Genomic DNA, 27315 nt, shown 5'->3' with positions numbered 1-27315 from the left:
AAGATCATTGCTTTGGAGAAATGTCATGAATTTTCTCCTGCAGAAGCCTGTGACAACTTCTCTTAATTCTTCACCACAAGACCTCAGCTCAAGTCCCAGTTGCTGACTCAGTTACCTGGACAGTGTCTTGGGATCAGTGTGGGCTCCTACAGTCTTACAAAAATATAAAGAAGCCATAACATGTGCTTTTCACAGTTTATTTCAGAGTGCTGGTCACAGACACAGTGTGAAAGTCGGGTGACATGTGTTGGTAACACTCTGTCTTTTACAGATCCCTGGAAATGTGGATGTCAGCTTTGCGACTTCCTAACTGTAGAGTTTCACTCATGTCCCTGTGGGTTGCCTACTGTTGTTTGGGGGTCTGGGGTCTAAGTCCAGGGTTGGCTTCATCAGCTTTCTCTTCCTTAACTCTAACTGTCCTGATTGTTTTTACATTTGTGGCGACACCAAACAGGAACACAGCTATTAAGGCATAAATGCGACCAAAGACCACTCTCAGATACACCAGAGATTCAGCATTTTGCCTGACTGACCGCATTTTACGTGGTGGGGGTCCACTGTCTGTGCTCCCCCCAGCACCTCTGTCAATGCAGTGTGGAGGATCCCAGCCTATGTGACAATGACAGTTCTTGTTATTGTTGCAAATCCCCCTGTGACTGCATTTCTCAGGTAAACAGTCATAATTCAGCTGAGCTGCACTGCCATTGCAGTAGGTATTGCTACAGATCTTTCCAGGACCACAGGGTGTACCTGGTCTCACATGACCAACATCATTTGTTCCTGTGGAGCGATGTGAGTCCAGCCCAAAACACCAGAATCCTGAGATTAGAGACTGATGGAATCCCACGTGCTCTTGCAAGCGTGGGAGGTGTGTGACATTGCCACACTGCAGCCTTCCACAATAAATGTCTTCAAGGGCACAGGGAGTACTCTTCTTTTGTTCAGCTACTCTCCTGCAGTGTCCATATCTATCTCCTCTTCTATTTATGTCATAGCAGGATTTTTCACCTTTCACAGCATTTTTACCAAAGATTTCTTGGCAGTGCACAGTGGGGTCAGTGCAATTTCCAAGATAGCAGTAGCCCACTTCCGTGCATGGGGTTCCATCTTGCATATAGAAATCATCAGGGCATGCCAAGGATTTCCCACGGCAGTACTCGGGAAGATCACATATATTTTGGATTGGTCTGCAGAGTGTCCCAGGAGGGGAATAGGTGCAGTTTGTACAGCACCTGCCTGTATTGCATTTGCTGCCACTGGTGAATGAACAAGCATTCGTACAGCAGGGGTTGCTGTAACACTGTTTGAAGGAGCCACAGTCACACTCTTCACCTTGATCCACTACATGATTTCCACAACGATTGTGAGTCAGGCTTTTATTGAAATACTCATTTTGGGTTCTGTACATGCACTCAAGTACACCACCACCCACTATGTGCTGAATGTGTGTATAGGAACAGTTACTGAAGGAATCTGTCAGACCAGGTGATATGTACATAATGCAAGTGGATCTTCTCTGGCAAGAACAGTATAAATCATCATAGTACATACCAGCACTTCTTCCCACCTTTTGTGTTGCTATGATAGACAAAAATAAATACGGTCTGCCAAAGTAACCAATCATGATGAGATTTCGATAGCGGCATATACCATATGCAACAGGCTCATAATTATGATCCTGTGGCCCCTCTTTTATCAACATTATGGATGAATGTGGTTGAAGACTTGGAAACACATACTTGTGATAATGCTGAAAATATGGATTTGTTGTCACATGATAATCACCCATGGAAGCTGGATCTCGCTGATCATAAATGATCATGGATGAAATATAAAAAGCTACATCAATACCTTGAAAAAATGTGTCAACTAAACTAAATACCCTTATGAGGAATTGGGCACATTTTGACACATTGTTGAACACAGTATACATTGAGTTGGAACTGAGAGCAAGTGCTTTGATATTTCCATGATGGGATGAATACATCTTACTAGAGATCCTGGGGACAACACTGTAATTTTCTTGAGAGAATAGGGGATCCCTAACCTCCTGATGTCCAAGTTTATAGGTAAATCCCACTGATTTGGTGTCTGCCACTATCTGAGAAACAATGTGTTCAAACCTTTGGGAATTGCTGAGGGGTTTGATTTCATAGGCGAGGTCATCCAACTTGATGATACCTTCAAGACCCCCATAGCATGTGTCCATGGTGATCATGGAAAGGGGAATCTCCTCCAGGTAGCCGAGGTAGTAACAGTCTGGAGGGATGAAGGGATAATCCATCTGCAAGGCTCCTTGGTCGTCCTGAGTCATCATCAGCAGTTGTCTGGACCAAAACAGTTTCTTGCGCCGCATGTGGATAACGTGCCTCTTGCCCCCAAATCGCAGGCTGTAGGACAGCCAGCCTGGCATCTGAACGTCTTTGCCATGGTGCATCTCCTTCCTGGGAATGACCACCTCAGAGGACATGTAGCGCCATGATGGACGGCCTTGAGAACATTGGACAGGAGCCAGCCCTGCCCAGACAGCAAGCAGTAAGAAGAACGTCCTCATGATGACCTCGTCCTCTGCCAGCCCCAGGGCCCTTCTCAGGAACATCTGTCAGTGAGAATGGATCAAGGGAAGATCCTCAGTGAGGGCCACATCTAGAGCATCTGACAGAACAGAGGACTGCTTCAGGATACCAGCAACCCACACCTGGAGGCCATCTGTGGGAATGAGGTCACAGTCACAGGGTGTGGCAGTGGGTGGGCCTGCACACATGTTCAGCTGTGTGGATGTGTGAGAGATGGGTGCTCACATAGATATGAGAAATGTGTTGGACTCAGGCTTCTCCAGATTCAACACATACAATCTTTCCTCCAGATACTTGAATACATGATATACAGTAATAATGTAATAAACTCCTTTACTGTTTCCATCTCCTGTGGTATTTCTGGGTCCACTTTCTGTGGATTACCCCCATAATTCACTATAGATATCACTGTTCCTACTTCCTTGACATGCAGAGGTGGACATTGCAAATTTTACATTAAAGATATTGATGAAAATGGTTTTGCAGTGTTACCTGTCTTATCCTGGTTTACCATTTATTGGCAAGTCATTTGAACCTTTTAGTTTCCTTTGGGCTTACTGAGTAATATATTCCCCAGTACTCCGTGTAATGATAGATGAGTTACAAGTTTGTATGTTATTTTTTTTTTTCTCACAGCAGTGAAAACAGAATGTATTGGTGACCACATGTGAGACCCAAGATTTGTTCACACTAATCCTCTATTTTGGTTCTTTCCTGGACTTTGGCAGCATGTGTGGATCCTTTCTCAGCCAGAGAACAGAGGGGGTGAGGTTACTTTTGTAGTTGGCATCATACAGCTCGGGCGTGAATAAGAAATGTTGCCAACCATTGCACTCCCTTCTTTAATCAAGTATTCAAACCCCCCTTTAAAATCTCTTGTTTCAGGCAGAAATTTCAGTGTCAGCCTTTGAAAAAGAGTGTGCCTTTTGCCAATGTGGCTAGCTTTCTGAATAAAATTCACATCCCTTTCCAGTCAAAACTCATCTCTTTAATATTGGCCTTTCCAACAATGGACAGGTTAATTTGAATTCAGAGAGACGAATGACAGTTTCCAGGGGTTAGTGGGAGGGCCAATGGTGAGTTGCCAATATCTCAGAGGTATGATTTTATGTTATGCTAGATAACTAAGTTCTAGATATGTCCTCCAAAACCCTGCACCTGCAAAAGAACAATACTGTGCTACACAATTAAAATTTTGTTAAGAGGATAGCTCTCATGTGTAGTGAGATCTTAGCACAATACAAATGTGAAAGACAAGAATCTGCTTCTCTCATGACTGTATGCTGAGCTCCACTGACATGCTCTCTACTAAAAATGTGGAAAAAATTTACAAGCTACTTAGATATTTTTGATATGAGCCCTTTATCAGATATGAAATGTGTAAGTATCTTCTCATATTCCAGAGTTTGCCTTTTAATTTTGTTCATTATTTAATTTGCTGCACAGAAGTAGTTGGGTTTTTTTTCTCTCTCTCTATACACACAGACACACACAGACACACACACACATATATACATATACAAATTGAAGTCCCAAAAGTTTATTTTTGCTTTTGTTTTCTTTGCCTCAGGAGATAAATCCAGTAAGAATTTGTATGGATTATATGAAGTAGATTAGTTTGCGGTCTCAACTAGGATTTTGATGGTTTCTTGTGTCACATTAAGGTATTTCAACCAGTTTTAATCTATTTTTGTGTATTGTGTAAAAAAGAAAAGTGGTCTGGCTTTATTCTTCAGAATGTGGCTGTCTAGTTTCACCAAACCCATGTGTTGACGAGACTGTCTTCCTTCCATTGGATGTTCTTTGTTGATTTGTTGAAGATTCATTGGCAACAGGGTTGTGGGTCCAACCTGCGTATTTATTCCTGTTCCACTGATCTATACATCTCTTTCTGTGCCAGTAAAATATGGTCTTGATGATCAGATATGTGTAATATGCCTTTAAATCCAGAATCCTGAGGTATCAAGGTTTGCTTTTATTTTTCAGGATTACTTTGGCTTTTTGGGATCTTTTGTCATCCCATGCAAGTTGTAGAATTGTTTGCTTCCACTCTGTGATAATTGTGGTTGATATATTTTGTTTAATTTTATTTTACTTTTTCAGTGTTCCAAGATTCATTGTTTATGCACCACACCAGTGATCCATGCAATATTTCCCATTCTTAGTACCCACCAACCGGATCACCCAATGTCCCATCCCCTCCCCTCCAAAACCTTCAGTATGTTTCTCAGAGTCCACAGTATCTCATGGTTTGTCTCCCCTCTTTTTTGTTGATATTTTGATCAGTATTGTGTTGAGTATATATTTCTTGGGTGGTATAGATACTTTTATACTTATTTTTCTTTTATTTTTTTAAAGATTTTCTTTGTGACTTCTGCTCATTTCTAATATTTTAAATTCATATTTATTCATTATTTATTTATCTATTTACTTATTTATTTATTTTTAAAAACTTCTTTAGGGTGTTGAAGAATTCACTGTTTATGCACCACACCCAGTGCTCCATTCAATACATGCCCTGCATAATATCCACAGCCGGGCTCACCCAATGGCCCAAATCCCTCCCCTCCAAAACCCTCAGTTTGTTTCTCAGAGTCCACAGTCTTTCATGGTTCCTTTCTCCCTCCAACTTCCCCCAACTCACTTCTCCTCTCCATTTTATCATGTTTTCCATGTTATTCCTTGTGGTCAACAAATAAGCAAAACCATATGGTAAACTGGTTCTCTCTGCTTGACTTATTTCACTAAGCAAAATCTCTAGGCCCATCTATATTGATACAAAACTTGGGTATTCATCCTTCCTGATGGAGGCATAATACTCCATAGTGTATATAGACAACATCTTCTTCCCCATTTGTCCATTGAAGGGCATCTTTGTTCTTTCCACAATTTGATGACTGTGTTATGAACATTGGGGTACAGATGGCCCTTCTTTTCACTACATCTGTACCATTGGGGTAAATACCCAGTAGTGCAAAGGCAGAGTCATAGGGAAGCTCTATTTTTATTTTCTTATGAAAACTCCACATTTTTTTTTCCAATGTGGCTGCACAAATTTGCTTTCCTTCCAGCAGTGTAAAAGGGTTCCCCTTTCCCCAAATCCTCTCCAACACATTTTTTTTTTTACTGTCTTGTTAATTTTGGCCATTCTGGATCCTTCAATGACTCAGTGAGTTAAGCCTCTGTCTTCAGCCCAGGTCAGGATCTCGGGGTCTTGGGATCAAGCCCTGCATGGGGCTCTCTGCTGAGCAGGGAGGTGCTTCTTTCTCTCTCTCTCTCTCTCTCTATCTATCTATCTCTATCTCTCTCTGCCTACTTGTGATCTCTCTCTCTCTCTCTGTCAAATAAATAAATAAAATTATATATATATATATATATATATATGTCATTCTAACTGGTGGAAGGTGGGATCTCAATGTGGTTCTGATTTGAATCTCCCTGATGGCTAGTGATGATGAACATTTTATTCATCTGTCTGTTAGCCATTTGTATGTCTTCATTGGAGAAGTGGCTGTTCGTGTCTTCTGCCCATTTTTTTGACATGATTATCTGTTTTGCATGTGTTGAGTCTGAGAAGTTCTTTATAGATCTTATTTTGTCTGTATTCTCAATTGTGAATATCTCCTCCCATTTTGTGGGTTGCCTCGTTGTTTTGTTGACTCTTTCCTTTGCTGTGCAGAGCTTTTAATCTTGATGAAGTCCCAAAAGTTCATTTTCACTTTTGTTTCCATTGTCTTTGGAGACATATCTTGAAAGAAGTTACTGTAGCCAATGTCGAAGAGGTTACTGCTATGTTATTCTCTAGGATTCTCATGGATTCCTGCCTCACATTGAGGTCCTTCATCCATTTAGAGTTTATGTTTGTGTATGGTGTAAGAGAATGGTCAAGTTTCATTCTGCTACATGTAGCTGTCCAATTTTCCAAGTACCATTTATTGAAGACTGTCGTTTTTCCACTGTATATATTTTCCTGCCTTGTTGAAGATTATTTGACCATAGAGATGAGGGTCCATACTGGGCTCTCTACTCTATTCCACTGGTCTATGTGTCTGTTTTTTTGTCAGTACCAAGCTGTCTTGGGGATCACAGCTTTGTAGTAAAGCTTGAAATTAGGCAATGGATGCCCCCAGTTTTGTTTTTCAACATTTTCTTAGCATTCCAGTGTATCTTCTGGTTCCATGCAAATTTTAGGATTGTTTCCACCAGCTTATTGAAAACTTCTGGTGGAATTTTGATTGGAATGGCATTGAACATACAGGTTGCTTTAAGCAGTATAGATATTTTAACTATGTTTATTCTCCCGATCCATGAGTATGGAATGGTTTCCCATCTTTTTGTGTCTTCTTCAATTTCTTTCATGAGTGTTCTGTAGTTCCTTGAGTACAGATCCTTTACCTATTTGCTTAGGTTTATTCCCAGGTATCTTATGATTCTTGATGCTTTGGAAATGGAATTGATTCTCTAATTTCCTTTTCTGTATTTTCATTATTATTGTGTAAGAAAGCAACTGATTTCTGTCCCTTGATTTTATATCCTGCCACATTAATTAATTCCTGTAAGAGATCCCATGGTTTTGGGGTGGAGTCTTTTGAATATTAATTCCATATAAAGTATCATGTCATCTGCGAAGACAGAGAGTTTGACTTCTTCATTGACAATTTCAATACCTTTTATTTATCTTTGTTGTCTGATTGCTGTTGCTAGGACTTCTAATGCAGTGTTGAACAGGAGTAGTGAGAGTGGGCATTCTTGTCATATTCCTGATATCAAAGGAAAGGGTATAAGCTTTTCCCCTTGAGGATGACCTTTGCACTGGGCTTTTCATAGATAGATTTTATGAAGTTGAGGGTGTTCCCTCTACCCTATACTTTGAAGTGTTTTGATCAGGAATGGATGCTGCATCTTGTCAAATGCTTTTTTTCTGCATCAATTGAGAGGACCATGTGGTTCTACTCTCTTCTCTTATTGATTTGTTCTACCACATTGATTTGCGAAAATTGAATGATCCTTGCACTCCCGGGTAAATCCCACCTGTAGTGGAGGATAATCTTTTTAATATACTGTTGGATCCTATTAGCTAGGATCTTGCTGAGAATCTTGGCATCCATATTCATCAGGGATATTGGTCTGAAATTCTCCTTTTACCTAGTTTGGGGATAAGGTCAAGGTAATGCTGGTTTTATAAGGAGAGTCTGGAATTTTTCTTCTTCTTATACACTAATAATGAAAATACAGAAAGGGAAATTAGAGAATCGATTCCATTTACTATAGCACCAAGAACCATAAGATACCTGGGAATAAACCTAACCAAAGAGGTAAAGGATCTGTATTCGAGGAACTACAGAACACTCATGAAGGAAATTGAAGAAGATGCAAAAAGATGGAAGACCGCTCCATGCTCTTGGATTGGAAGAATAAACATTGTTAAAATGTCTATACTTCCTAGAGCAATCTATACTTTTAATGCCATTCTGATCAAAATTCCACTGGTATTCTTCAAGAGCTGGAGCAAATAATCCAAAAATTTGTATGGAATGGCTAAGGAAATTTTGAAAAACAAAAATAAATCTGGGGGCATCACGTTACGTGATTTCAAGCTTTATTACAAAGCTGTGATCACCAAACAGTATGGTCCTGGCATAAAAACAGACACATAGACCAGTGTAACAGAGTAGAGAGCCCAGATATGGACCCTCAACTATATGGTCAATTAATCTTCAACAAAACAGGAAAAAATATACAGTGGAAAAAAGAAAGTCTCTTAAATAAAAGGTGCTGGGAAAACTGGACAGCTATAACTAGAAGAATGAAACTTGACCATTCTCTTACACCATACAGAAAGATAAACTCAAAATAGATAAAAGACTTCAACGTGAGACAGGTATCCATCAGAATCTCAGAGGAGAACATAGGCAGTAATCTCTTCGATATCAGCCACAGCAACTTCTTTCAAGATATGTCTCCAAAGGCAAAGGAAACAAAAGCGAAAATAAACTTTTGGGACTTCATCAAAATCAAAAGCTTCTGCACAGCAAATGAAACAGTAAAAAAAAAAAAAAAAAAAAAAAAAAAAAAAAAAGAGGCAAGCCACGGAATGGGAGAAGATATTTGCAAGTGACAGCAAAGGCAAAGACAAAAGGTTGATATTCAGGATCTATAATGAACTCCTCAAACTCAACACACACGAAACAGGTAAACATATCAAAAAATGGGCAGAAGATATGAACAGACACTTCTCCAATCAAGACATACAAATGGCTATCAGACACATGAAAAAATGTTCATCCTCATTAGCCCTCAGGGAGATTCAAATTAAAGCCACATTGAGATATCACCTTACACCAGTTAGAATGGCCAAAAGTAACAAAACAGGAAACAACATGTGTTGGAGAGGATGTGGAGAAAGGGGAACCGTCTTCCATTGTTGGTGGGAATGCAAGTTGGTGCAGGCTCTTTGGAGAACAGTGTGGAGATTTCTCAAGAAATTACAAATAGAACTTCCCTATGACCCTGCCATTGCTCTCCTGGGTATTTACCCCAAAGATACAGATGTAGTGAAAAGAAGGGCCATCTGTACCCCAATGTTTATAGCAGCAATGGCCATGGTCGCCAAACTGTGGAAAGAACCAAGGTGCCCTTCAACCGACGAATGGATAAGAAGATGTGGTCCAGGGCGCTGGGTGACTCAGTGGGTTAAGCCGCTGCCTTCGGCTCAGGTCATGATCTCAGGGTCCTGAAATCGAGTCCTGCATCGGGCTCTCTGCTCAGCAGGGAGCCTGCTTCCTCCTCTCTCTCTCTCTCTCTGCCTGCCTCTCTGCCTACTTGTGATCTCTCTCTCTGTCAAATAAATAAATAAAATCTTAAAAAAAAAAGATGTGGTTCATATACACTATAGCGTATTATTCCTCCATCAGAAAGGATGAATACCCAACTTTTGTAGCAACATGGACGGGACTGGAAGAGATTATGTTGAGTGAAATAAGTCAAGCCGAGAGAGGCAATTATCATATGGTTTCACTTATTTGTGGAGCATAACGAATATCATGGAAGTAAAGGGGTGTTATAGAGGAGAAGGGAGTTGGCATAAAGTGGAAGGGCTCCCCGGTCTGCCCTCTGGCGTTGCTACCAGCCCGTCACAGGAGCCAGACCCCACACAATCTTGGGCACGCTGGCAGCTCAGGGACCAAGACCTGGTTTCTCCACCGCACTTTCTCTGGCTCAGATACAGGGGAGGCTGTCCTGGGTCTAAGGAATTAAGCCCCTGTCCCTAGATGCCCTGATTCCCACAATCCCCCCCACCAAATCTTTTGCTCTTTTGGAGTGCTTTCAACCAGTCTCCAAGTTAATGCTGGTCCCCAGATGCAGGGCACTCTCATATTAGGGATATTACTTTCCAGTCAGTCACCTCTTGTGTCTCCCTCTCCTTTTTTTTTTTTTATCGTCTGATATCAGTCCAATGTTCCCACTCCATTTTACCTGCCCACTGGCATCTTCTGCCCCTGTAGAGATCCAGACGTGTATAATTCTGATCTCAGTCTAATTTCATGGGTGATCGTAGTTTTTTGGTAGGTAATCAGCTCACTTTAGGGTACAGTTTGAAAAGGTGCCTCTTCCTATTTCCCCACCATCTTGTCCCCCTCTCGGAATCTATACTTTCAATGTAATTCTGATCAATATTCCACTGGCATTTTTCAAAGAGCTGGAACAAACAATCCTAAAATTTGTATGGAACCAGAAGAGACCCCAAATTGCTAAGGAAATGTTGAAAAAGAAAAACAAAATTGGGGTCAAGCTTTATTACTATTGGGGTCCATTATCAAAGGAACAAGACAGAGACAAAGTGAAAGTTATGCAAAGCTTTATTCTTTGCCAAGCATTAGAAATCAGACTGACCAGCCAGGGCTGCCTCCAAAGAGAGCGACCCCACCCCAATCTCACAGGCTGGTTTTTTAGGGCATAACCACAGACCTCAAGGTACGTGGCTTCTATTGTTAAGGTGTTTATTCCTGGAATTGATACCCAGAACTGACACCAGGAACTACTGGGGCGTTTATTTTCAGAATGAAGTCCATGGATGTGAACAACAATATGGTTTCCTAGGCAATATGGAGTCGTTCTAGCTAAGCAGGCCCTAATATTTAAACAAATTTCAACATTAAATTGGCACTAACAATTAAAAAGCTGTGATCACCAAGACAACATGGTACTGCCACAAAAAAAGACACATAGACAAGTGGAATAGAGTAGAAAGCCCAGATATGGACCCTCAAGTTTTATAGTCAACTAATCTTCAACAAAACAGGAAAAAATATACAGTGGAAAAAAGACAGTCTCTTCAATAAATGGTGCTGGGAAAATTGGACAGCAATGGGTAGAAGAATGAACCTTGACCATTCTCTTACACAATATACAAAGATAAACTTGAAATGGATAAAAGACCTCAACATGAGGCAGGAATCCATCAGAATCCTAGAGTAGAACACAGGCAGTAACCTAGTCAAAGTAGGCCACAGCATCTTCTTTCAGGACATGTCTCCAAAGGCAAAACAAACAAAAGCAAAAATGAACCTTTAAGACTTCATCAAGATCGAAAGCTTCTCCACAACAAAGGAAACAGTCAACAAAACAAAGAGGCAACCCACAGAATGGGAGCAGATATTCGAAAATGACACTACAGACAAAGGGCTTATATCCAAGATCTATTAAGAACTCCTCAAACTCAAGACACACAAAATAGATAATTATTTCAAACAATGGGCAGAATACATGAATTGACACTTCTCAAATAAGACATACAAATGGCTATCAGACACATGAAAAAAATGTTCCTCATCACTAGCCATCAGGGAGATTCAAATTAAAACCACATTGGGATACCACTTCACACCAGTTGAATGGCTAAAATTAACAAGACTCTAAAAAATGTGTGTTGGAGAGGATGTGGATAAAGGGGAACCCTCTTACACTGTTGGTGGGAATGCAAGTTGTTGCAGCCACTTTGGAAAACATGTGGTGATTCATAAAGAAATTAAAAATAAAGCTTCCCTATGACCCTGCAATTGCACTACTGGGTATTTACCCCAAAGATACAGATGCAGTGAAAAGAAAGGCCTTATTCACCCCAATGTTCATAGCAGCAATGGCCACAATAGACAAACTGTAGAAAGAACCAAGATGCCCTTCAACAGATGAATGGATAAGGAAGATGTGGTCCATATACACTATGGAGTATTGTGCCTCCATCAGAAAGGATGGATACCCAACTTTTGTAGCAACATGGACAGGACTGGAGGAGATTGTGCTGAGTGAAATAAGTCAAGCAGAGAGAGTCAATTATTATATGGTTTCACTCCTCTGTGGAGCATAAGAAATAACACAGAGAACATGGGGAGCTGGAAAGGAGAAGGGAGTTGGGGGAAATTTGAGGGGGAGACAAACCATGAGTGACTGTGGACTCTGATAAACAAACTGAGGATTTTGGACAGTAGGGGTTGGGAAGTTGGGTGAGCCTCGTGGTGGGTATTAAGGAGGGCACGTATTGCATGGCACACTGGGTTTGGTGCATAAACAATGAATTCTGGAACACTGAAAAGAAATTAAAAAAAAATTAAATTTAACAAATAATAAAAACAAAACAGGTGGCTACCTCAGCTTCTGAGCTTCCACTTTGGGTGAATGAGACCCACATATAGATTTTGACTAAAAGTGAGGTTTCAGTACACCCTGCAATGGAAGCGGAGTCCCAGAATTTATGATGAACCAGTACCAGAAAAAAAGGGGACATGATTAACCAGGGAATGGATGGTCTCATCCTAGGTCGCCAGGGAGGTAGCAAGCACCTAACTATATAGGGGTGGATGCATCTGAAGTTCCTAATATTTCACAGGCCTATCTCTTTGTGGTTATTTTGAAAGATTCCTGGGTGAAACAGAGATGGAATTCCAGGCAGGGCATTATGTAAGGATGATGAGCAGTGAGTGTTCCTGGGACTCTGTGTCCCATGTCCAGGCAGCAGTTCAGAACAAGTTGATTTTTTTTTTTTTTTTTTACCACACCTGTACAGCTGCTGTCACTGCTCAGCTTCCTGGAATGTAGACTAAGAAGGAAGTGAGGGATGATCTTCCTAGGGTTCTCTCTGGATTCCAGAGTCATTAATTGGAACTTCTGCTTACCTTTCTGATTGATTTCATAGGATGCAACATTCAGGATCATGGTCTCAGTGTTCATTACTTAGAAATATTATATCCAGGATGGGATAGCTTGCACTAGGTCTTGTACCCAGAAAATTACTCTCCAGGGTGGTGCAACTTGCACTAGTTGGGATCACACCTGAGTCACCCTTCCTGCCCATAGCCACCCCAGTATGGGACAGACAGCATGGGTGTCAAGTAGCCCTCCATCACGCTGAGATGTCCAGGAGAGATTACCTGGACAATGAGAAAATCCTCGCTGGTAATGAGCACCCTTTTGTAAAAATGTAATGACTTTTCCCTGCAGGAGCCTGTTGCAACTTCCCTTAATTCTGCACCCAGGGACTTCACCCCAGCTGCTGATTCAGGTAAACTGGACACTGGGCAGTGTCTTGGGATCAATGTGGGCTCTTATTGTCTTACAAAAAACATCAAGAACCCAGAATGTGCACTTTTCACAATTTATTTCAGAGTGCTTGTCAATCATCTGTCACAGACTTGCTGTGAAAGTCAGGTGATATGTGTTGGTAACACTATGTCTCCTGCAGCCCTCTCCTAACATCAGCCACCTCCTCACTGTAGTTTCACTTATGCTCCTGCAGATTACCTATTGTTGTTCAGAGGTCTGGAGGCTGATATCAGGACTGACTTCATCAGCTTTCTCTTCCACAACTTTAACTGTCTTGATTGTTCTTACATTTGTGGCGACGCCAAACAGAAATACAGCTATCAAGGCATAAATGCGACCAAAGACCACTCTCAGATATATCAGAGATTCATTACTTTGCCTGACTGACCGCATTTTACGTGGCGGGGGTCCACTGTCTGTGCTCCCCCCAGCACCTCTGTCAATGCAGTGTGGAGGATCCCAGCCTATGTGACAATGACAGTTCTTGTTATTGTTGCAAATCCCCCTGTGACTGCATTTCTCAGGTAAACAGTCATAATTCAGCTGAACATCCCTGGCAATGCAGGAGCCATCTATACAGATCTTTTCACGATCACAGGGGGTACCTGTTCTCACGTGACCAACATCATTTGCTCCTGTGGAGCGATGTGAGTCCAGCCCAAAACACCAGAACCCTGAGATTAGAGACTGATGGAATCCCACATGTTCTTGCAAGTGGGGGAGGTGAGTGACATTACCACATTGCAACCTTCCACAATAAATGTCTTCGATGGCACAGGCCTTATGTTTCATTAACTCTTCTTTTCTACTGCAGTGTCCGTATCTATTGCCTCTTCTATTTATGATATAGCAGGCATCTGAACCTTTCACAGCATTTTTGCCAAAGATTTCTTGGCAGTGCACAGTGCGGTCAGTGCAATTTCCAAGATAGCAGTAGCCCACTTCCGTGCATGGGGTTCCATCTTGCATATAGAAATCATCAGGACATGCCAAGGACTTCCCACGGCAGTACTCGGGAAGATCACATATATTTTGGATTGGTCTGCAGAGTGTCCCAGGAGGGGAATAGGTGCAGTTTGTACAGCACCTGCCTGTATTGCATTTGCTGCCACTGGTGAACCTACAAGCATTCGTACAGCAGGGGTTGTTGTAACACTGTTTGAAGGAGCCACAGTCACACTCCTCACCTTGATCCACTATGCGGTTTCCACAACGATCATGAGTCAAGCTTTTATTTAAATATAACAATCGGGTGCTGAATAGACACTCACCTTTCCCACCACCCACTATGTGCTGTACGTGCGTATAGGAACAGTTACTGAAGGAATCTGTCAGAGAAGGTTTTCTGTGCATAATGCACAGGGACCTTCTCTGGCAAGTACAAGTACTCTCATCATAATATAGACCTAAATTTCTTGCCACCTTTTGTGCTCCTGCAATTGACAATATTAAAAGGTGTCTGCCCAGGTAACCAAGCATGACAAGGTTTCGATTATTGCATATACCATATATTGCAGGTTCATAATTAAGATCATTTGGCCCATCTTTAATCACAATTATAGATGAATGTGGTATAATAAATCTGTACACAGCAAACTGATAGTGTCTAACATATGGACTAAAGTGCGCGTTATAATTATTCATGAAAACTGGATCTCTCTGGTTATAAATAATAATGGATCCAATATAGTAATTAATATCAATACCTTGAAGGAATGTGTCAATTAAACTACATATCTTTATCAGGAATTGGGCACATTTTGACATGTTGTTGAACACAGTATACATTGAGTTGGAACTTAGGGCAAGTCCTTTCATATTTCCATTATGGGATGAATACATCTTACTAGAGATCCTGGGGACAACACTGGAATTTGCTTGAGAGTAAAGGGGGTCCATAATCTCCTTATGTCCCAGTTGATAGGTAGGTCCCATCACATTTGTATCTGTCACTATCTGAGAAACAATGTGCTCAAACCTTTGTGAATTGCTGAGGGGTTTGATTTCATAAGCAAGGTCATCCATCTTCAAGATACCTTCAAGACCCCCATAGCATGTGTCCACGGTGACCATGGAAAGAGGAATCTCCTCCAGGTAGCCGAGGTAGTAACAGTCTGGAGGGATGAAGGGGTAGTCCATCTGCAGGGCTCCTTGGTCATCCTGAGTCATCATCATCAGATGTCTGGACCAAAACAGTTTCTTGCGCCGCATGTGGATAATGTGTCTCTTGTCCCCAAAATGCAGGCTGTAGGACAGCCAGCCTGGCATCCGAACGCCTTTGCCATGGTACAGCTCCTTTCTGGGAATGACCACCTCAGAGGAGATGTAGCGCCATGATGGACGGCCTTGAGAACATTGGACAGGAGCCAGCCCTGCCCAGACAGCAAGGAGCAAGAGGAGTGCCTTCATGGTCACCTGAACAGCCAGGCTCAGGGCCCTGCTCAGGGATATCTGTCAGTGAGAATGGATCAAGAGAAGATCTTCAGTGAGGGCCTGGCCTAAAGCATCTGACAGAACAGAGGGCTTCTTCAGGCTACCCCCACCCCACACCTGGGGGCCACCTGTGGAGATGAGGTCACAGTCACAGGGTGTGGCAGTGGGTGGGCCTACACATCAGTTCAGCTGGGGTGGATGTGTGAGAGGTGGGTGGACTATTCATGAGTACTTACATGGATATGGGAAGGGAGTTGTATCCAGTAGCATCCCCATATTCAATACATTCGATCTTTCCTTTAGATATTTGAATATGTAATATACTTTTTTAAATTTAATTTCTTTTCAGTGTAACAGAATTCTTTGTTTTTTTTTTTTTTTTTTCACCACATCCAGTGTTCCGTACAATAGGTGCCCTCCATATTACCTACCACCAGGCTCCTCCAACCTCCCACCCCCACCCCTTCAAAACCCTCAGATTGTTTTTCAGAGTCCATGGTTCATCTCCCCATTCAACTTCCCTCAACTCTCTTCTCCTCTCTTATCTCCCCATGTCCTCTGTGTTGAATATGTAATGTAAGTTTTAATGCAATAAATTCCTTTAAAATTTCCATCTCTCGTGGTACTGCTAGGTCACTTTCTGTGGATTAGCCCCCATCATTCACTATAGATATCACTGTTCCTTCTTCCATGGCATGTGGAGGTAGTCATTGCAAATTTTACCTTAGAATTATTGAAAGTAATGTTTTGTAATGTTACATGTATTAATATGTGTCTTACTATGATTTGACATTAATTTGAGTCTTTTGATCCTTTTGGTTTTTGCTTTGAACCTTCTTTGAGCTTACTGAGTAAAATATTCCCCAGGTTGTATGTTACTTTTTTCTTTTTTTCTTTCTTTTCTCATACCTGCTGGTGAGAACAGAAGGTTCTGCTGATCACGTGTGAGACCCAGGAGTTGTTCCCACTAATCCTCTCTTTTGGTTCTTCCCTGGGATTTGGCAACATATTGTAAGGGTCTGGTTGGCCAGGGGGAGCCATTTTGTTGCAGGGGACTTAGATTGACCCTATGCAGTGAACTTAGAATGACCCTGCCCCTCCCAGAGGAACTTACTTGCAAAGCCTAGATACAAGGGCAGGTCAGGCCAACTGAAGACATCCAATCAGTGGGGCATGCATATATCCACTGAGGTGAGCTTAAATCCCATTGGCCACCTGTGTGTGGGCAGGACTCAACCACCCCTATAAAGGTTCGTTTGGGAGGCAGTAGGAGTGGGAGGAGTAGGAGAGCCGTCGGGAGGAGTAGAAGAGTCGTTGGAGGAGAAGAGTCGTCATTGAAGGAGTAGAGGAGTCATCGGAGGAGTAGGAGAGTCGTCAGAGCTGGGAGAGCTGTCAGAGGTCTTGAAAGAGCCGTCAGAGCCGTCAGAGCACTTGTAAGAGCTGTCAGAGCTGACAGAGCACTTGTCAGAGCTGTCAGAGCTGACAGAGCTCTAGTCACAGCTGTCAGAGTGGTCAGAGGCCTGAGACCCACCAAAGGCCCCACCGCCCCGAGCCGTGGCCCCAGGAATCAGCCTCGCTGGAGCAGCCCCTATCTGGGGAGTGGCCTCACCAGAGCAGGCCTTGTCTGGGCAGTGGCCCTGTCTGGGGAGCAGCCTTGTCCAGAGCAGCCACATTGGGAGTGGCCTTGCCGAGGTCATCGTCGTCACCTTTTTGTAAGAGACAGTGCTGACCGGCAGTTTGATTCTTTATTTTTTTAATTTTTTAAAATTTATTTTCAGCATAACAGTATTCATTGTTTTTGTACCACACCCAGTGCTCCATGCAATCCGTACCCTCTATAATACCCACCACCTGGTACCCCAACCTCCCACCGCCCACCCCTTCAAACCCCTCAGATTGTTTTTCAGAGTCCATAGTCTCTCATGGTTCCCCTCCCCTTCCAATTTCCCCCAACTCCCTTCTGCTCTCTAACTCCTCAAGTCCTCCATGCTATTTGTTTTGCTCCACAAATAAGTGAAACCATATGATAATTGACTCTCTCTGCTTGACTTACTTCACTCAGCATCATCTCTTCCAGTCCCGTCCATGTTGCTACAAAAGTTGGGTATTTGTCTTTTCTGATGGAGGCATTATACTCCATAGTGTTATGGACCACATCTTCCTTATACATTCATCCATTGAAGGACATTTGGGTTATTCCAGAGTCTGGCGACCGTGGCAATTACTGCTTTAGACATTGGGGTACAGATGGCCCTTCTTTTCATAACATCTGTATCTTTGGGGTAAATACCCAGTAGTGAATTTGCAGGGTCATAGGGAAGTTCTATTTTTAATTTCTTGAGAAATCTCCACAGTGTTCTCCAAAGAGGCTGCATCAACTTGCATTCCCACCAACAGTGGAAGAGGGTTCCCCGTTCTCCACATCCTCTCCACACAATGTTGTTTGCTGTCTTGCTAATTTTGGCCATTCTAAATGGTATAAGGTGATATCTCAATGTGGTTTTAATTTGAATCTCCCTGCAGACTAGTGACGATGAACATTTTTTATGTGTCTGATAGCCATTTGTATGTCTTGATTGGAGAAGTGTCTGTTCATATCTTCTGCCCATTTTTTGATATGATTGTCTGTTTTGTGTGTGTTGAGTTTGAAGAAATCTTTATAGATCCTGGATATCAACCTTTTGTCTGTACTGTCATTTGCAAATATCTTCTCCCATTCTGTGAGTTAAGGTTAGATGCCCTTCAATGGATGAATGAATAAGGAAGATGTGGTCCATATACACTATGGAGTATTATGCCTCCATCAGAAAGGATGAATACCCAACTTTTGTAGCAACATGGACAGGACTGGAAGAGATTATGCTGACTGAAAAAAGTCAAGCAGAGAGAGTCAATCATCATATGGTTTCACTTATTTGTGGAGCAAAACAAATAGCATGGAGGACATGGGGAGATAGAGAGGAGAAGGCAGTTGGGGGAAATTGGAAGGGGAGCGGAACCATGAGAGACTATGGATTCTGAAAAACAATCTGAGGTTTTTGAAGGGTCGGGGCATGGGAGGTCGGTGTACCAGGTGGTGGTTATTATAGAGGGCACAGATTGCATGGAGCACTAGGTGTGGTGCAAAAATAATTAATACTGTTATGCAGAAAATAAATAAAAAAATAAATTTTAAAGAAAGTATAGATTGCTCTAGGCAGTATAGGCATTTTAACAATGTTTATTCTTCCAATTTGAGAGCATGAAATGGTCTTCCATCTTTTTGTGTCTTCTTCAAATTCTTTCATGAGTGTTCTGTACATCCTCAAATACAGATCCTTTACTTATTTGGTTAAGTTTATTCCCAGGTAACTTTTTTTTTAAATTTAATTGAATTTTTAAATTTATTTTCAGAATAACCGTATTCATTCCACAGTTTGGCGACCGTAGCCATAGCTGCTATGAACATTGCCTGGTTTGGGGAACAGGGTAATGCTGGCTTCATAGAAAAAATCTGGAAGTTTTCCTTCTGCTTCAATTTTTTGAAACAGCTTCAGGAGAATAGGTGTTATTTCTTCTTTGAAGGTTTGGTAGAATTCCCCAGGGAATCCGTCAGGTCCTGAGCTCTTGTTTTTTGGAAGGTTTTTGATCACTGGTTCAATCTCGTTATTAGATATCGGCCTATTCAGGTTGTTGATTTCTTCCTGGTTCAATTTTGGTAGTTTACATTTTTCCAGGAATGCATCCATTTCATCTAGGTTGCTAAGCTTATTGGCATATAACTGTTGATAATAACTTCTGATGATTGTTTCTACTTCCTTGGTGTTCGTTGTGATCTCTCCCTTTTCATTCATAATTTTATGAATTTGGGCTTCTTTTCTTTTCTTTTGGATTAGAGTGGCCAATGGTTTATCGATCTTATTGATTCTTTCAAAAAACCAGCTTCTAGTTTCATTGATACGTTCTAATGTATCTGGTTTCTACCTCATTGATCTCATGTCTAATCTTGATGATTTCCCTTCTTATGTGTAAAATTGGTTTGATTTGTTGTTGATTCTCCAGTTCTTTAAGGTGTAGAGACAGCTGGTGTGTTCTGGATTTTTCAATTTTTTTGAAAGAGGCTTGGATGGCTATGTATTTCCCCCTTAGGACCGCCTTTGCTGTATCCCATAGGTTTTGGACTGAAGTATCTTCATTCTCATTGGTTTCTATGAATTGATTCAGGTCTTCTTTGATCTCCTGGTTGATCCAAGCATTCTTAAGCAAGGTGGTCTTTAGCTTCCAGGTGTTTGAGTTCCTTTGGAACTTTTCCTTGTGATTGAGCTCCAGTTTCAAAGCATTGTGATCTGAGAATATGCAGGGAATCATCTCAGTCTTTTGGTATTAGTTGAGTCCTGATTTGTGACCCAGTATGTGGTCTATTCTGGAGAAGGTTCCCTGTGCACTTGAGAAGAATGAGTATTCTGTTGTTTTAGGGTGGAATGTTCTGTATATATCTATGAGGTCCATCTGGTCCAATGTGTCATTTAATGCTCTTGTTTCTTTATTGATTTTCTGCTTCGATGATCTGTCTATTTCTGAGAAAGGCGTTTTAAGATCTCCTATGATTAGTGTATTCATATCAATATGACTCTTTATCTTGATTAACAGTTTTCTTATGTAACTGGCTGCTCTCCTGTTGGAGGAATAAATATTTACAGTTATTGGATCATCTTGGTGGGTAGTCCCTTTAACGATTATGTAGTGTCCTTCTGTATCTCTGTCTTCAGTCTTTAGTTTAAAATCTAATTTATCTGATATGAGAATTGCTACCTCAGCCTTCTTTTGAGGCCCATTGACATGAAAGATGCTTCTCCATCCCTTCACTTTCAGTCTGGGTGTATCTTTAGGTTCAAAATGGGTCTCTTGTAGACAACATATGGATAGGTCCTGTCATTTTAGCCAATCTGCAACCCTGTGCCAATTTATGGATGCATTTAGGCCATTCACATTGAGAGTGATTATTGATAGATACGTTTTTATTGACATCGAGTTACCATTGAAGTATTTCTTTCTGTAGACTGTCTCTATATTTCTGTTCAATGCAATTCTTGGGATTTTTCCTCTTTTATAGAACCCCCCTTAATATTTCCTGCAGTGTCGGCTTGGTGGTTGCATAGTGTTTTATGCCTTGCTGGTCTTGAAAACTCTTTATCTCTCCGTCCATTTTGAATGTCAGCCTTGCTGGATAAAGTGTTCTTGGATGCATTTTCTTCTCATTTGGTGCCCTGAATATATCTTGCCAGCCTCTTCTGGCTTTCCAGGTCTCTGTGGACAGGTCTGATGTTATTCTGATGGGCTTCCCTCTGTAAGTAAGGAGCTTCTTTGCCCTGGCGGCTTTCAAGAGATTATACCTACAATTATAATTCCTCAATTTGACTATCAGGTGTCCTGATTTTTTTTTTTTTTTGAATGTATAATCTTGGGTGGAGGCCATTCAGCCTCTAGTACATGAACGCTGGTTCCATTCACGAGATTGGGAAATTTTTCATGAAGGACTTGTTCCACTATATCTTCTAGACTTCTTTCTTTCTCCCCCCCTTCAGGGATTCCAATAATTCTGACGTTGGAATGCTTCATGGCATCATTTATTTCCCTGATTCTGTTTTCGTGGTTTCTAAGCTGTTTGTTCCAGGCTTCCTCCTGATCCTTCCCCTCTATCTTTTTGTCTTCCAGATCACTAATTCTATCTTCTGTCTCAGTTACCCTAGCTTTGAGAGAGTTTAGATTAGATTGGAACTCATTGAGAGTATTGTGAACCTCCTCCCTGGTAGCTTAAAGCTCTGCCCTATCATTGTGAATATCCTGTCTAGTCGCTTTCAGTTCAGCCCTAATCAATTCCATTTGGTCATCCATGGCTTTCTCCAACCTATCTATTGCCTGGATAATTGCTAGCCTGAATTCTCTTTCCAACATATTGTCTAATTTGATAGCCGTTACGTCTGTTGCAGAAGGTCCATCCTCTGTATTTTTCCTCTGTTAGGCATTCCTCCTCCTAGTCATTTTGGTGGGAGATGACTGAACAGATGTAGCTGGATGTATCAACTGTGGTGCTGTCAGGGTGCACCCTGGAACACTTCTGAGCAATCAGGATTCCCCACCAAAACGAGAGACAAAAGAAAAGAAAAAGAAAAAAGAAGGAAAAAAAAAAAAACAAAAGAGAGAGAGAGAGACAGGAAAGAAAGGGAAAATGAAAGAGAAGGTTCAGCCCAGAGGGGCCCCAAGGTAAGATTGATGAGGTAGACAAACAAAAAGAGATAAAAAGACTGATACAAGTATATGACGAGAGAAAAAAATATATATATGCAAATAAAGAAAGAACCTCGTCAAAAAGAACCCCAAGTGTAAAATTTATATGCTATCAGAACAAACACAAAAAACACAGAAACACTGGTGGAAGGACTGGGAGAGTTCTTATAAATTCTCAGTGTGTGTGAGGAAGGTTGTTTTGATTCTTCCTGGATGTATCTTGATATCTTTGTTAAAGGACTCAACTTTCCTAAGATAAAGGGGATTAAAAATTGGTTTACCTATAGGGGTAGTATTGATTGGGGAAAGGGGATTACTTTGAAGTTTAACTCCATATGAATATTAGAGGATAAAAATAAAAAGGAATAAACTAGACTAAACTAAACTAAAAATTTAAAAAACGGAATTCAAAAAATAAAAATGCAAAAGAAAAATATAGGTGTATGTATCAAAAAGTTCAGGTTAGAAAGGTATTATGGAATTTGATGTACTGTAGAGCTTGCTGTGATGGTAAATAGGTTAAAAAAATTACCTATGTGTAAAAAAAAATAAATGAACAGGAATAATGGGAATGAGTGAACAATACAAGTTTTCCTATGAAGTAGTGGTTGTTTTCTTGTAGTCCTTTTATTTTTTTTCTCTCTTTTGTTTTGTTTTTTTCTTTCTTGGTTTGTTTTCTGGGGGAGGGGCCTGCCACGTGGCTTGTTGTCAATGATGTTTCCTGAGTTAAGTCCTTCTGTCCCCCTCTAGGGGGTGGGCTCTGAGGAAACTTTTTTTTTTTTTCAGGCTTTTGTTCTCTGGCGGTCAACCTATGACCCCTTGCTTACTTTTTTTTTTTTTTTTTCTCTCACCTTGACCGCCTTTGATGGTTTTTGTAGTTTTAGAGGGAAACAAACTGCACCCTGATCTCCCTCTCAGAGAGAAGCCTCAGTCTGGATGCCGAGCCGAAATAATTTCCCCCTTGGCTGCTGGCAGAGCAGGTTCCAAGTTGCAGACCCTGGGGGTGCAGGATCTTTTGCTTGTACCCAAAGCCAAGGCAGTGGCGGCTGTCTGGGAGCTCCCGACCACCAGAGAGGTTCCAAGCAGCAATCGCACACTGAGATTTTGCCGCTGGCCCAGGCTGGGAGTGCCCGGATTGTGTGCACCTCTTTCAGAGCGGCTATGGGTCGTGCACGTCTCAGGCACTGAGAACGGGGTGCAGGTCCATAAGCACCAGGCTGGGCTTTTGTGCACCTCTGTCAGGGGAGAGTTTGGGGCACGTGGCTTAGGCTTTGAAACAATGGCACAGGTCAAAGAGCGCCCACGGGCCTTTGTAACTCAGGGGAGCATGAGGAACATACACACGTATCTCAAGCTTTGTGGTAGGGCTCGCGCGTTCTGCCAAGTGGCGTGGCTCCCATCCCCTCACAGGAGCTAGAACTCATGCATTCTTGGGTGCACTGGCGGTTTAGGGACCAAGACCTGGTTTCTCCGCGGCACTATCTCTGCCTCAGCACCAGGGAGGCTGTCCTGGGACCGGGGACTTAAGCCCCTGTCGCTAGCTGCCCCGATTCCCACAATTTCCCCCCGCAATCCTTTGCTCTTTTGGAGTGTTTTCAACCAGTCTCCAAGTTAATGCTGGTCCCCAGACGCAGGACACTCTCGCTGGTATTGGGGTATTACTTTCCAACCGGTTGCCTCTGGTGGCTCCCTCCCCCTTTTGTTTATCTTCCGATATCTGTCCGCCATTCCTGCTCCACTTTACCTGCCCACTGGCATCTTCTGCCTCTGTAGAGATCCAGATGTGTATAATTCTGATCTCAGGCTGATTTCATGGGTGATCAGAGTTCTTTGGTAGGTAATCAGCTCACTTTGGGGTACTGGCTGAAAAGGCGCCTCCTCCTACTCCCCCGCCATCTTGTCCCCCCCCTTTTAAAAAAAAATGTATTTATTTTTAGAAAAATCAGTATTCATTATTTTTTCACCACACCCAGTGCTCCATGCAATCCGTACCCTCTGTAATACCCACCACCTGGTACCCCAACCTACCACACCCCCGCCACTTCAAACCCCTCAGATTGTTTTTTAGAGTCCATAGTCTCTCATGATTCACCTCCCCTTCCAATTTACTCCATTCCCTTCTCCTAACACCCCTTGTCCTCCATGACATTTGCTATGCTACACAAATAAGTGAAACCATATGATAATTGACTTTCTCTGCTTGACTTTTTTCACTCAGAATAATCTCTTCCAGTGCCATCCATGTTGCTACAAAAGTTGGGTATCCATCCTTTCTGACAGAGGCATAATACTCCATAGTGTATATGGACCATATCTTCCTTATCCGTTCATCCGTTGAAGTGTATCTTGGTTCTTTCCACAGTTTGGCGACCGTGGCCATTGCTGCTATAAACATTGGGGTACCGATGGCCCTTCTTTTCACTACATCTGTATCTTTGGGGTAAATACCCAGGAGAGCAATGGCAGGGTCATAGGGAAGTTCTATTTTCAATTTCTTGAGGAACCTCCACACTGTTCTCCAAAGAGGCTGCACCAACTTGCATTCCCACCAACAGTGGAAGAGGGTTTCCCTTTCTCTACATCCTCTCCAACACATGTTGTTTCCTGTCTTGCTAACTTTGGCCATTCTAACTGGTGTAAGGTGATATCTCAATGTGGTTTTAATTTGAATCTCCCTGATGGCTAGTGCTGATGAACATTTTTTCATGTGTCTGATAGCCATTTGTATATCTTGATTGGAGAAGTGTCTGTTCATATCTTCTGCCCATTTTTTGATATGATTATCTGTTTCATGTGTGTTGAGTTTGGAAACAAAAGCGAAAATAAACTTTTGGGACTTCATCAAAATCAAAAGCTTCTGCACAGCAAGGAAACAGTCAAAAAAAGCAAAGAGGCAACCCATGGAATGGGAGAAGATATTTGCAAATGACAGTACAGACAAAAGGTTGATATCCAAGATCTATAATGAACTCCTCAGACTCAACACACACGAAACAGACAATCAAACTGTTGCTAGGACTTCTAATACTATGTTGAACAAGAGTAGTGAGAGTGCACATCCTGGTCGTGTTCCTGATCTCAATGGGAAGGCTGCAAGCTTTTTCACATTGAGGATGATATTTGTTGTAGATATCTCATAGGTAGATTTTATGAAATCAGGATTGTACCCTCTATCCCTATACTTTGAAGCTTTTTAATCAGGAACGGATTCTGGATTTTGTCAAATGCTTTTTATCCATCGATTGAGAGGACCATGTGTTTCTTCTCTCTTCTCATATTAATTTGTTGTATCACATTGATTGATTTGCAAAAGTTGAACCATCCTTGTAGCCTAGGGATGAATCCCACCTGGTCATGGTGGATAATCTTTTTAATTTGCTGTTGGACCCTGTTTGGTAGGATCTCGTTGATAATCTTAGCATCCATATTCATCAGTGATATTGGTCTGAAATTCTCCTTTCTGGAAGGGTGTTTTCCTTGTTTGGGGATCAGGGTAATGATGGCTTCGTAGAAAGAGTCTGGAAGTTTTCCTTCTGCTTCAATTTTTTGAAACAGCTTCAGGAGAATAGGTGTTATTTCTTCCTGTGAGTTTATAGTCCTCGCCCACTTTAGTTTAGTTTAGTTTTTTTTTTTTTTTTTTTTTTTTTTTTTTTTTTTTTTTTTTTTTTTCTTCTCTGTTATGGTTGCTGATTGCTTGGATTTGTCCATAGTGTATTCTGCTTGGTCATGGTTCATATTTTGGAGTCTTCTCACCCTCTCATACATACTTTTCTGAGAAAAATGACTGGAATGAGGAATTCACAGAGCCTGTATAGTGTATGTTACTTACAACATTGCTAATACGTAAGACTAACTGAAGCCCCTTCCCTGGAGCCTGGTGGGCCAAGTGCATTGAGAAGCTAGTGAAGGTAAATACAGGGGTTGCACAGGACAGACTCAGAGACACCCTCCCCCAGGCTTCATCAGGTCTCTCCAGACTCCACCAGATGCACCTCACACTGGACAACTGCAGGCACAAGACATCCTGCTCATTAAACTGTCACAGATCCACTATCACTCAAATCCACCCACATGCTCAATGTGTCTTTTTCAACATTAAGGATCTTTTGAGATTGTAAAAAAGAATACCGACCAAGGAGGAGGGGCCAAAAGGCGGAGAAGTAGGAGACCCTGTTTCAACCTGTCCCCTAAAGTGAGCTAAATATCTACCAGAACTTTCTGAACACCCATGAAATCAGCCTGAGAGGTAGGATTATACACTCCTGGATCTCCGTGGGGAAGAAGACACCAGTGGAGAGGTAAAGCAGAGTAGGAATGCTTGGACTGATATCATAGGATAAGCAGAAGGGAAAGGAGGCACCAGAAGTGACCCATTGGAGGGTAATACCCCAATATGAACAATCCCTGTGATTGGGGACAGCATTAACTTGGAGTCTTGTAAAAAGAACCCAAAAAGAGCAAAAGATCTTAAAGATAAACTGATGGAATTGGGTGGTCATAGGTATGGGCCTAAGCCCAGATACCCAGGATGGCCACCACTGGTGACCACCCATGCCAGAAAGAGTGTGGAAGAGCCTCCAGTTCCTGTCCCTGTGCCCCTGGCTGTGTGTTGCTTGCACTACCACTCATCTTGGCTCCATGCATGAGAGGGTTTGTGAGTGCTCTCTAGTACCACAGCCTTTTGCCCTCTGTGCACACTGCACAAACTGTGTCTGCCCATGTGCTCCCCACCCATGCCTAAGAGAACTTGATGTGGATGTTAACAGGCAGTCTCTAGGACCACCTGGGGAACTAGATGCTCCCAGCCTGAGCCTGAAGGAACTTGGTGAGATCTATGCCTGGGATTCTCAGCAAAAGCAGGAGCAGCAGCAGCCATGCAACAGAGCACACCTGGCAGCTTGGGCCCAGTCGCCAAACAGCTGTCTGAGCACAGGGAGCCACTGGAAGAGGGCTCTCTGGACCAATATCACTATTGGATTCAGTGGCACAGCAGTGCAGAGATAATCAAGGGCTTGGAGTGCCCCTGAGACCATGGCTGGGGATGCGCACCACCTGTGGAAGCCTGCGCTGTTCAGCAGTGTTTACAGAGGAGGAGTCTGTGTGTTCTGGACCACCAAGAGGGGAACAGACTGAGGCTTCTCTATGAGACAGAGGTCTGGGTGCAGTTTGCTTTACACTAAACCTCCAACAAGCCACAAAAAGGCGCACAAAAAACAAAAACAAAGCTTCAAATCAGGTAGCATGATGTCCCCTGTTTTATTTTTGTTTTTCAACATTTCCTTAGTGATTCGGGGTCTCATCTGATACCATACAAATTTTGGATTATTTGCTCCAGCTCTTTGAAAAATACCACTGGAATTTTGATCGGAATGACATTAAAAGTAGAGATTGCTCTAGGCAGTATAGACATTTTAACAATGTTTATTCTTCTGATCCAAGA

At 42.1% G+C, this 27315-nt stretch overlaps 2 protein-coding genes across 2 annotated transcripts; both read right to left on the bottom strand.

Moving 5' to 3' along the window:
* Nucleotides 1–343: 343 nt before the first annotated feature.
* Nucleotides 344–2599, bottom strand: LOC131999492 (disintegrin and metalloproteinase domain-containing protein 21-like). The gene has a single exon (XM_059372178.1). It carries the CDS (start codon nucleotides 2597–2599, stop codon nucleotides 344–346), a length of 2256 nt encoding a protein of 751 aa, XP_059228161.1.
* Nucleotides 2600–13373: 10774 nt separating this feature from the next.
* On the bottom strand, nucleotides 13374–16649 carry LOC131999491 (disintegrin and metalloproteinase domain-containing protein 21-like). Its single transcript, XM_059372177.1, has 2 exons — nucleotides 16518–16649; nucleotides 13374–15626 (listed from the first exon to the last, which is right to left on the bottom strand). The coding sequence occupies exons 1-2, from the start codon at nucleotides 16647–16649 to the stop codon at nucleotides 13374–13376; spliced, it is 2385 nt and encodes a 794-aa protein (XP_059228160.1).
* Nucleotides 16650–27315: the final 10666 nt, after the last annotated feature.

This window comes from Mustela nigripes, chromosome 13, assembly GCF_022355385.1.
Source record: "Mustela nigripes isolate SB6536 chromosome 13, MUSNIG.SB6536, whole genome shotgun sequence".
In the NCBI taxonomy this organism is placed as follows: domain Eukaryota; kingdom Metazoa; phylum Chordata; class Mammalia; order Carnivora; family Mustelidae; genus Mustela; species Mustela nigripes.
This window is presented reverse-complemented; position numbering and strand designations above follow the sequence as displayed.